This window comes from Tauraco erythrolophus, chromosome 5 (genome assembly GCF_009769465.1).
Source record: "Tauraco erythrolophus isolate bTauEry1 chromosome 5, bTauEry1.pri, whole genome shotgun sequence".
NCBI lineage: Eukaryota > Metazoa > Chordata > Aves > Musophagiformes > Musophagidae > Tauraco > Tauraco erythrolophus.
The window spans coordinates 15,397,515-15,409,803 of NC_141469.1; the positions used below are offsets into that span (position 1 = coordinate 15,397,515).

Here is a 12,289-nt window from a genome sequence, read left to right on the forward strand (position 1 = left end):
GAAAATATTAGAGAATCTAGAAAGACTGCAAAAAGCTAGTTCCCAAAGTGGCCCAGAGGCCCCAGCAGCAATAAAAGAAGACGACTAGCAAATACTCACTTTAGCTGGAGGAATACCATTTTCTTCACGATGGATCTTGCTGCTCTATCAGACCCCGTCTGTGGCATGTAAAGGTACCACGTCCGCCCTGCAAAAGCATCAGCAATTAACACCAAATGAAACGGCCAACAGAAATTAAGTTTATTGTATTAATTACCTTGACTCCATCATACCCTGCAAAAGTAACTGCCTATTTGTTCAGCATCTACTTCAGCTTGCTTCCCCATTAGCATCACATACTGTTAGGCTTGCATTTTTGGTATTGCTGTTGACTGTTTAAGAGAGGAATTTACTTTCTTGCCAGAATTTAAATTCTAAAAATTGTTTTTGTGACAATAAGTTAATTCAATAATAAATCCATTAACCTGATGCACACTGTACTGTAAGTTACAGTAGAGTGTCAGTTTTTTATAATTATACTATCTCAAACCTATAGCAAACAATTTGGAAGCAGATGTTACTGTAGGTTAGTGCAGTCTGTCAGTCAAGATTATGATGTATGTTTTATTTACACTTTCTGGTATTAAAAACATTGTTTTAGAACAAAACTTGCCATTCTTACTGGGATTGTTTAGTCTGTTGGTGTATGGTTTTAAGTGAATTTTACACCCTAAATCCACTATTAGTATCTAATTACATGGGGCTGCCTTGTTTGACCTCGGCTTTTTGTTCTTGTTACCTCTTCCAGTAGGGTGGTCTTCAGCTGACATACCTGAAAGGCCAGACCTCCCATTGCTGCCCTCACGGTTGGCTGTTTTCATGCATGGAAAAGGGTCAAGACTGTGTTTGGTTACTGGTGAAAGTAACCAGAAAACTATAAAATACTTTTGTAAATTGGCACACAGTTGAAATTAAGCAGACTGTGGCAAAGGGATACGGTTTTTGGTAACACTGTTTAGAAACATGGGATAATTTTCATTCAGGCGAAGTTTTGAGTTTTGTTCTTTTTCAATCTCACACCATTGCAGGCTTTTAAGTGAAAGATAATGAGTTACTACCACAAAAGATAATGAGTTACCACCACAGCTTTATTTACTATTTCATGCTAATTTCACATTACACATGCAAACAATTTAAAAATTCCATGGCTTTGGCAAATGTTCACGTAAAGCTTTATTAATAAAATATTGTTATTCACATGCTAATATTTTTTTGCATGCTAATATTTTGTTGCTCCTTTTAATGTCTTCCCCATGGTATGTGCCATACAAATATGTGAAATATGGGCATAAACTCTAGCACAGTAAGCTTTCTAGAACACAAAATAAAGATGCTACAGGTGGGTTATGAGCATCAGGTATAAAGTCATCAAAATATTGATTTGTCACATGTTAGAAATTCGTTACTTACTAACAAAACCCTGTGAGGGGTGGCCCCTGGAAGACTCATCAATTTGCAGAGCAAATGCATGGAGCAGTGTAAAAGAACAATATTATTATTCCTTGTGGTAGCCCCTTGCTGGAAATTAATAACTTCATGCAAAAGCCAATCTTCTAGTGGTAACTCATAAGTTGCTGCAAGCTTATGAAATTATTCCTTTATTCTAAATACTAAATGTTACATGAAGATGCAGGGTTTGGTTTCTTCTGGTCTTAAACAGTCAACAGCAATACCAAAAATGCAAGCCTAACAGTATGTGATGCTAACAGGGAAGCAAGCATCTCTGACTCTGATTTCCTTGTCTCAAATAAAGCTTAAGAAAGAAACCTACTACTTGAATATTGCTAGCAGTAGAAAAAAAAAAAAATAGAAGAAGTAGGCAGGTAAAAAAAAAAATTAGAAGATCAGAGGATGAGGACAATCCAGAGAACCCTTTGCAGTAGTCTTCAATAATCAGCAATGGAAAAGTCCTATCCTAAAACAGTCCTTCCCATGTAACAAAAGTGAGCTGTTAAACTGAGGTGATGTGTGACAAACTGATAAATATGATCAACACAGAGGTTCTGAACCCCTCCATCATCAAGGCAGTTTGAAACATAGAATTCAAGGTACCACAGAAAACTTTTGTTCAGTTCCTCCGAATACTTCATGTCAATAACTAAACAGCCTCACATGAAAAGCACAGAATTAAATAATGCTTCTCTTTGTAACAAGGTTGCTATAATGATACATTAGTACTTGGGAGCTCTTAGACAATGAAATGATAAATCCGAAACAGAAAAGTTAAAAATGAATGTAAAAAACAAGTATGTGAGGCGCTGCAAAATACACACATACTACCTATTACCAAAACTGAGCAGAGTCGGGAGTATAGGTAACAGCGTGTTTAGCTGTGAGATTGGAGGAGATGTGGGGAACCCAAAGAATTACAAACACATAAAACCAGCATTAGGCAAATCAGATAACATAGCAGACAGAAGAAGAATTTATTAAGTCAAAACTGTGCCTCTAGAAAATATAGCTATTCTTTGATGGCTATAAAAATGTTATGACAAGTTAACTACTTTCCAGGGTTAGGAGGAACTAATGAGAAAATATAGGGAGAGAGACTTACATACATCTCAAATAAAAGGTAGAGTTAGTCAGATGTCCTGAAGACTAGTGCCAGCATTTTATAAATTGTCTTTCTGACCAAAAAACTTTTTTATTTTCTATTTTTCTACTTTCTGTTTTATAATTTTTCTGTCTCTCTTTCTCTTTCTACAAATACATACTGACATAAATCACAAAAACATTGATGAATGCATAGGAAAAATAACTAGGTAAACACTGATACAGAAAATGTGTATAGGTCCAAATATTCTAGTTAGTCAGCAACAAAGGAGAGAAACCTATTAGAAAAGAAAAAGTAATAATTTTCTAGAACGATGAGAGGAGAAAATCAGCTGTAGGTAATACTAAAAAAGCATCTTTAAATAAGAAATATCTGTTGACAGATTCATATCAGCTGTAATTTAAACATTATTACCAGCTGTTCTTTGAAAACCGTAGACAGGGACAGACCAAGTAGGAAAATAAACTTTGGAAGGTTGCAGAACAGCCATAATGTGGCTTTGTAAGTCTTCTTTTAGAATATTTCTATTATGATCACTTTTATCGCTAAGCAAATTATAGAAAAAATTAAAGAGATTCAGAGAAGAGTACTCAAACTGACGGACAATGCAAAAGACTTCCATTTTAAAAATCAGACTAAATCCAGAAAAGTTTATAGGGCAGTCACACAGTGCTGTTTTCCCTGTGAAGTTTTTTTTTAAGTGTTTGTCACTGTTCATTCCATGATTCCGGAGAGGACGAATAATTCTTTTGACCAGGATGGCTCACTGGAACCAGCAGGTGATTTTTAAGAAAGAGGGTAGAGCTTGAGTGTCTTTGCGCACATACAAAAACTTCCTCTTCCTCTCTTTGTAACACCTGATAGATCTGGATTTCAATATGTTTCATATCAACAGCTGGAATAGCTGCTTTCTGTTGGATTGAAACTTGAACTTGATTCAAACCATCTCACTCCTCTTTCATGCCCTTCCAGAGTATGTAATTCCACTTATCATCCTTTCCATCATCACCTTCTGGGATTTCCACTATGGGAGAGTATTTCCAAACAGACTGATTTCAGGCACTAAGGGACAATATCTAGGTCATACCTTATTTTGACATTGTTCGGGCCCTTTACAAAAACATTGGTGATTTTATTTTTTAGTATGAGTCAAGAGTGTTTGATGGTATGATAGAAGAATAGCACTTATGAAAGTGTAGCCCTCTTGAAGACTTTAATTACTATGGAAATGGAAACGCAAAAGCATGTGGTATGAGACTGATCTGCATCAAGATACAGAGTTCTGATGGGTTATAGATATACTCTGAAGCTACTACTGGAAAGTCTCTGTAGAATGAGCCAATTTTGTTGGTGAATGCTCTCACCAACCCAGGTGGGCCATATGATTTCTTTCTGTTCAGAAAGTTACTATCCCTTAAGTCATTTGAGGGAATGGAAAGCCAGAATTAATGTCTAATTATGTTTAGTTTAGCCGGAGCATGCAAAATTCTTATCTCATTTACCAACCCACATGCAGTTACTATTCCCATAAGAGACACTAAAGAGAAATTAGAGCTTTTTGCGAATACCAGTCTAGAGAGTTTCACTTTACAGAAGTACTTCACAAAAACTCCTTTGTAACCGCGATGGAAAAATCTAAGGATTTTTTTTCAATCACATCACAGCTCACTGACTGTAAAAGTTTTTGTTTTGGTTTGGGATTTTTTTTTTCCTTTTTTTTTAGTCTTTCTAGCATTGGCTGTTACGGAGTTCTCACTTTTTATCACTTTATAAGGAAAAAACAGCTCAGTTTATCTTTCGCTTATTTTCTGGAGCCTGCAGGAAGCCTCTGCCATCCTAAAGAAAGTCATACATAATAGAGCAGCTTTAGCCCAGTAAGCCAGTCTTTCCCAATTCATCAGTCAAAGTGTTATGCAAGTGGCCCCCTAAATTGATAAATTCCCACAGTGCCTGTTGACCCAGCTGCCAAGTGCTCATGCAGCAGGTGTTGTTTTCATGACCACCCTGACAGTAATACAAACTGTTTAGCAGTTGCATTGACCTCTTAGCTATTAACATTGATACAGGCTTCACTAGGGACTAGTTTTCAAACATGACAGAATTTCTTAAGACTAGAGGTCATGAACAAGTATACCATATAAGAATAAATTTGATATGCTGCTGAGTTTAAATCTTAAAAGCCGTGAGTTTTTTCCACATTATTCCCATGTAGTAAATCTGGAGACAAGTAACGAGCTTTTGGCATCTCTCCCAAGACTAAAGGTATATTTTTTAATTTTAGAAGCTGTACCTGAAGAGATGCTATATTTATTCTATGACAAGTAGTAAATTTAGTCTATGACAAGTAGTGAACCAAAATTATTTTTCCTTGACGTTTTCCCTTATAAAGGAAAAAAACCAAACAACTAATGCACAAATTTTGGTGATATACTTAAGAATCATTCTAATACCTAATATCTTGTTTGCAGTTAATTGAAGCATAACATTCTTTCCATATATTTTGCACCACAATCAGGATTTCTACGGCCATGTCTCTTGTTTGAATTTGAACATCCAGGAATTTTGTCTGAGTTTTTTCTCACTTTAGTTAGGGAAAGTAGAGATTTTTGATAACGTGTCAAAGGCACGACAGGGAAGTTGTTTTCTGCTCGGTACCATTGTGTTACTGGTGAATCTGACCCTCCATTTGCATTGATTTATGTATGTCCCAGTTACAGGCTAGTGCATATAGCAACTAAATTACCCTGTGCATTTAGTGGGACTGTGAAGAGATGCACTAAAGAAAGCATGAAATCCTAAGCAGTTCCAAGATGAGTTGTAATCTATTAAAGCATGCTAGAGTTTTATAAGCCTCTAAACTAACAGTAGAGGCTGCTTTCTTATACCAGCTACAGTAATGCAGCAGAAAACATTTTACACATCGTAGTCAAGAATTCCCAGCTCACTGCACACATCAGCAAAGGGACCCAGCGAGGGCCCCAGCCCCCAGTACAACTTCTCCTCCATGTTCCATACATTCAGAGTTGTTACACAGTTTCATGAAAGCATGTTTTAACAAGCAAGATATACTGTACTGTACTGTATATATGAACAGCTCTTTAAGATAACTAGAATTGTACAGACCGTATAAATAGCCATTATCAGCTACATTTTTGGCTGACTTTCTGCGGACCAAATAGTGCTTACTGTAAGAGTAATCAAGCTGTACCCTTTAGAGTTTTATAGATTGAGGGAGACAAGCAAAAATATTCTCTCCAGCCCACAGTGTAGCTCCATCTATTCCCCTCCATTTTCCACCTCAAGAGACACAGCGAAGCCCTAGTTATATAAACAAAATCATAGGCTTGTCTAAGTGCTGGAAAGATCAAGTCCCAACAGTCAGTTTCAAGACTTTTGTTATCTTTGTAAGATTCAGTTCAACTTATATTGAGCCTGAAAATTTCCACCCCTTTAAAGCCTTAAGAATGCAAAGTGTTAAGTACTGTGAGGCAGAGACTTTCTCCTCATATGTATCGGTACCGTAACGGCATTCAAATCCTGAGAAAGAAGTGTGTTTTTTCCCATAGTACAACTAAGGAAAACCAGTAATTCTTCTCACAGACAAGAAGGATTCTGCTACAGCTGCATTTCTGTTCCTCTTCTCCTAAGGCATTCTGCCAACCAGAATTTTTTCCATCTTTGTTTCTGCTCCACCCCACCATTAATAAATATTATCCGAGACTGATGTTATTGATTGATGATAGAATGAAAGGCAAGGTTATATTCACAAGTATCAAGAGCACTAGAAAACTTTAAACTGTAAAAGTGACCAGCCATCCTTTGCTGGATACAAACAAGTATGAGTTCTGCCTCCCTAATTAAATACAAAATAAAAAAAGAACCGTATATTCCAGGACTATCATAGATAAACACTTTACATCTATTAATAAAAGCAATCCTTATCTTCACAAATAAATTATCTCTGTGACTTATGAGGCCATTCTTTGCTGAAGATATGCCACCAGAGCTCTTTTCCAAGAGATGCTCCAGGAGCCTGAGGTTATGCTTCCTGCTAAACACAGTACTGTACTTGTGTTTGAGCAAGAAAAAGAGGAGACTCCCATTTAAAGCAACTTGAAAGAAATGGGCTTTAATGGAGACAGATGAAGAAAGAACGTTGTCTCCTATGCAGTTGGCTATAAAGAAATCAACTCAAATTTAGATTATTTTTTTCCCCTCAAAGGTAGGAATTAGAACACAGATCTTTTTACTTTAAATCTGAACAAGTCTCCACTGAAAATCATATATTTTGTATAACTGTCTCCAAAAACGCATTGCCTGTGAATCTTACATAGCATTTTTAAGTGTAGGAACTTTCTTAATCAGATCATATGTAATGCACTCATTACTACAGAACCGGAGTTCCTTACAGGTCAAAAAAATAATGCATTATATTTAAGAGACAGCTGTGGAAAAATGTAAACATAAAACCTGAAAGGGTTTCAAATATGCCGCACATAATGTGTCAAAACATGTTTCAAAGCCCTTAAATAATGCAGGGCCTTAAGTGTGATTCTCAGAAGTGCTTTTGAAATCAGAACTTGGTGCAACACCAAGGATGCATCTACACATTTGTTCTGTCCTTAACATCTTTGGGGAAACAGTTCTTCTGTATAGATGTTTAAATAATCATGGTAGCAATTAAGACTGAGCTGAGAAAGTGCTATGTTGAAATGAACCAGTGAGCCTGTACTCTATTACTCTGTTTCAAAGAAAAATGCAAGAAACCCTGTAATGTACCATTAACAAGGTGCATGCCAAAATAGAGGGGGAAATGTAAGCCCAGTCACCTAGTGAGGGACTTCTATGACATTAAGTATGAGTGCTTATTTTTCTTAAAAATTATTTTTACCCTATCTAATATTACTTTGAATGGCCTCATTATGCATAGAAATATCTTTTTAAAATCCTGCTAGAACATGGGTTTCACCGATATCTTAGAAGCCATGAGCTCAACTAGTTAACTTTATTTTCTTTAGCTTAATTTTTACCCTCGATATTTCTTCTGATGTTGAATTGGGAGATAAACAAGAATGCCCAATTTTCCTCTTCTGTTCTCCTGCCACTGTTTTTCCGCTCCTCAATCATACTCCTTCTTACTCAGACTTCAAAAACTTCCCTTTTCTCCACACAAGAGTATGAATCTAGGATTTTAATATTTGACAGGGTAATCAGTGCACAAGCTGCTATTCCAGCTATTTGCATATACTTGGAGTTTTAATAATGATGTCACTATAATGAACAATGTTATCTTCTATTCTCTTCTATCTCAGACCATTTTTCACAGAATTTCATAGAATTCCTAGGTTGGAAAAGACCTTAGAGATCATCCAGTCCAACCGTCTCTAATCCCCCATTAAACCATATCCCTAAGCAGTTCATCCACCCTTTTCTTAAACACATCCAGGGATGGGGACTCAACCACCTCCCTGGGCAGCCTATTCCAGTGGCTGACAACCCTTTCAGGGAAGAAATTCTTTCTAACATCCAACCTGAACCTCCCCTGACTAAGTTTTGGCTTGGTTCATTTGGATTCTAGCTGGACACTTAGCCAAGGTTTCTCTGAGCTCTCCACAAAACTATTAGAACCTTTGTCCTGCAAATTTCAAGTTCAGGAATGTATGGTAGTAGTTCAAATTATTTCCCTGAGAATCAATAATTTTGCATTTGTCACTAACTAACTTAATTTGCCATTATGCTCCCACTCAATTACTTGTTTAGATCTCTTGCGAGATCCTGACATTCTTTTCTCAACTTATTGCTGTGCAATCAAACCCACAGCAGAGACAAAACATGGTACCTGTACTGGGAACCTAGAGCCTTGTCATGATCCTATCAGTCTCTAGCTGCTGAACTCAGACAGCAAATAAAATAAGTGGTCAGCACGATGACACATAGCTAAATTAAAAAAAAAAAAAAACCAAAACAATAAACAACTAAAAAAGCATTGGAAGTCATATCAACAGTTAAGGCCTGTCGAAGTTAAAATACTTCAGTGTTTTACATACTTTACAGAAGGAACACTACAGTTCCTTCTTTGTTAAGGAAGATAATGTGCTTTTGTAAATAAAAAAAGCTACTGGACATGCAAAACATTTTGAGGAGACTGACAGAAAAAACTACATTATGTAAAACTGGACGCCAAGAAGCCCAACAAAAAAAACGTATCAAAAATATTTTAAGTCAGCTGAACTAGAATTTCCTTCATGCACACATTTCACAGAATCATTCACAGAATGGCTGAGGCTGGAAGAGACCTCTGGAAGGTATCTGGTCCAACCGCTCTGCACAAGCAGGGCCACCTACAGCCAGGTGCCCAGGACCGCGTCCAGATGGCTTCTCAATTCTTCCAAGGATAGAGACTCCACAACCTCTCTGGGCAACCTGTGCCAGTGCTTGGTCACCCTCATAGTGAAAGAGTCTTTTCTGATGTTCAGATGCTTAAATAAACATCTGGAATGCATAATCCAAAGAAGATTTAAAGAAAATACAGAAATAAAAAAATCTGCAATGTCAAACTGAATTCATAGACAGAGGTGATATTGTCACAAAATTATTATGCATGTCATAATGTGTGACATAAAACATGCTGTTCAGATTGCTCTTCCCAGCATACAATGGGAAATGTAAATCAGCTAGAAAAACAAAAAGACACCATCAGATTCTGGACTGAATTATATGACTATTTTTGCTTTCTCAAGAAAAGAAATCAGTAGAATTTAGCACATCCAATAATGATATTATCCAGAGATAAATGCTGCCTGATAAGCTCTTCAGCAAGCTGGTTTTGCCAGGCCCAAGCTTCTAGAATTCTCAAGGACTATTATTTAATCTTGTAGAAGATCTCTGAAGGCAGGTGTATGAAAGAATAGCAAATCACACTATATTTTTCTGAAATGTAACATATCATCTCTATGTTTACTGGTGGTTTTGAGGAAAAAAAAAAAGCAATCCCCTTAGAACACAGATTTCTCCCACTGATATTACCACAAAAGAGAATCAGGCCTTTAATAAAAACCCAAAGTTTTTCTCCTTGACTCTGACTTTTAATTATCTGCTTGGTTCGTATATTTTTATTCAGGCCTTTAGTCCCTGAAGAATGCAAAAGAACAGCTCAGTCTGCACAGATACTGACATCTGAATGCTCAAGGCATTGTCGGAACGGGCACTGCACTCCCACAGGAAAATGCTGCTGTAATCAAGGCTGGGAAGGAGAGTTCTGCAGAACTGGTTTGTATATAGATTTATAGCAACAAGTGAAAAAAGCAGTGACATGTCATAATTCGCTTTTAATTATTTGCTGAGAGAAATTTTCAATATATTCAATTTTTGTTGACCATCAGTTCTAAGATAGATTAAAGGAACACTGATCTCAAGTCATAGGAGAACAGTCTTTAGGTGAGTGCAACCATTAAAACATCTAATGCAATGTGAACCATTACAGAATGCAATTAATAACGTAATTATGACAGACAATAGTATTCTTATTTTTTCAGCAAGATTGTAAAATGAAAGGAAATGCAATCAATACACATTCCATTATTGGACATTCAGCTTCCATCTGCAATATTATCATTGTCAGTGTAAAACAGGAGTACCTTGTCAGGAAAGGTGATAAATCAGACCTGCAGGTCACTATTGCATATTTTGCACTTTGCTAATTTAATGCAAATACTTTTGTTTTGACACATTGTTACTTTTTATCCTACAAAATAAAACGGCTCCAGTTTGTTAAAGAGAATTCCATGTACAACGTATCACAAAGCAGCGAATAATCAGAATGTTATTGTAATCCATTATTAATCGCAGTGCTTTTATTAAGTCCCATCTTGTTGCCGTAGTGTGTCTTTTAAAAGTCACTTGAAAAAGTAACTGTGATCACACTAGATGTTGGGCATGCCACCAAAGGGGTGAGATGAATGAACCTGGAGTGCCACGGCTGTGCTATCACTGTCTTTCAGAGGCTGTGGTCACTTCTGAGCTGTATAACTCTCACCTACCCAGATCTTCCAGAGGAAGCCTGGGTACCAGGAGGTGTTATTAGGGCATCAGCTCAGTCTTCTGACTGAGCATATTTGCCTATAGGTGCATATAGGTGCCTGTACAAAGAGGTACGGTTAATGTAATGGCAGCAGAACTCAAAAGAGGAAAAGAATCAGAGTAAGACAAAGCAAGGATCACACGATGGACCAGGGATAACTCAGGTTGGAAGGGCACTCAGGAGGGCCCTGCTGAAGCAGAGTCAGCTATGAGGTTCTTATAGACTTGAGTCTAAATTTCAGCAACCTTCAGGCTTTTAGTGATGAGCAGGAGTGACTTCATTTGGAATTAAATGATAAGACATTTGGAGCCTAAAGTCTTTAGAGATGAGTCTTCTATGCACTCCAAAATCAAGCATGAATATGGGAATTGGACATTTTCAAAAATCTGCTATTTGAGTTTCACAGTCTGTCCTGGGTGACGCCCTCTCAAATTACTTCCTCCCCCTAATATTCTAAAACTGTAAAAAATATGGTTTCAAAACTTCTAATATTTCATCCTTTCTATTTTGGTTTTAATTTATGTGCTTTATCATTACAAGTTTAGAAAACCGCTTAATGAACGCGTACTGTATCTTTTCGGTTTGCGATGTTCTAAACAAATTAGAAAATCCCTGTTTTTTCGCCCACAGCAAAATGTGACCCGGCCTGTCGACATGGAGGTGTCTGTGTAAGGCCTAACAAATGCTTGTGTAAAAAAGGCTATCTCGGCCCCCAGTGCGAACAAGTGGATAGAAACATCCGAAGAGTGACAAGGGCAGGTATTCTTGATCAGATCCTAGACATGACATCCTATTTGCTGGATCTCACCAGCTATATTGTATAGTTTCTGGGACTATTTGGAAACTACACTTTCAACGGGCATTTGTTTTGAATCCTGTCATTTTTAAGAGACTGTTATCCTGCAACAAATACCGGTGATTTGATTTACTTTGCTAATTTAAGTACAATATCCACAAATGTGCAGATAAGTTCTTCGTACGTGCGTAAATATTTCTGTACGTCTCCACAGATGTACCGATATCCAATACGTGCACACACACACACGCACGCACTACCACAAATATGGTTTTACAGCCAGTGGATTTTTTTTTTATATTTATTTCTTCATGAGAAATAGTTTACAAAGTAATTCCACTGCAAACCACATTTTCGTCAAAGGACTTTCACGATGTCTTACCGGATTCTTTGACATCCCAGAAATCTCAAGTCTGTACCTATCTGATTATAGCAATAAGAGAGCAGTTTTCAAACATCGCTGTGTAAACTGCTGGACTTAATAAAATCCAGTTGTAACAGTTTCTAAGGTGAACTGAACTACACCACAAGACAATATTTCAGAACTCCTTAATGCATTCCTATCTAGGCAATTCATTGTAAGACTGTAACCTTCACCCTCATCAATGTAACTCTTCTGCAGAATGTTACGCATTTCTTTATCTAGCATAGATGCAAAAATCTGGTTATCGCAGCTTAATATCAAGATTGTTTCAAGTGTTTAATAATTAAATTATATTCACATATTTCAAAACCAGTCATCCTAGAAGGTCTGCTTTTTATCATATATTTTATTTAACGATGGGCACTGGGTTCATGTTACATATTTATATTATTTTAT

At 36.9% G+C, this 12,289-nt stretch overlaps 1 protein-coding gene across 1 annotated transcript in view; it reads left to right on the forward strand.

The window, feature by feature from the left end:
* HHIP (hedgehog interacting protein) overlaps positions 1–11,497 on the forward strand; it is a 73,646-nt gene extending 62,149 nt beyond the window's left edge. Inside the window, exons 12-13 of the mRNA XM_086611971.1 lie at positions 9,714–9,862; positions 11,304–11,497. Of these exons, the coding sequence (XP_086468097.1) occupies positions 9,714–9,862; positions 11,304–11,497 (343 nt within the window). The remainder of the gene's footprint in view (positions 1–9,713; positions 9,863–11,303) is intronic.
* The last annotated feature ends 792 nt before the right edge of the window (positions 11,498–12,289 follow it).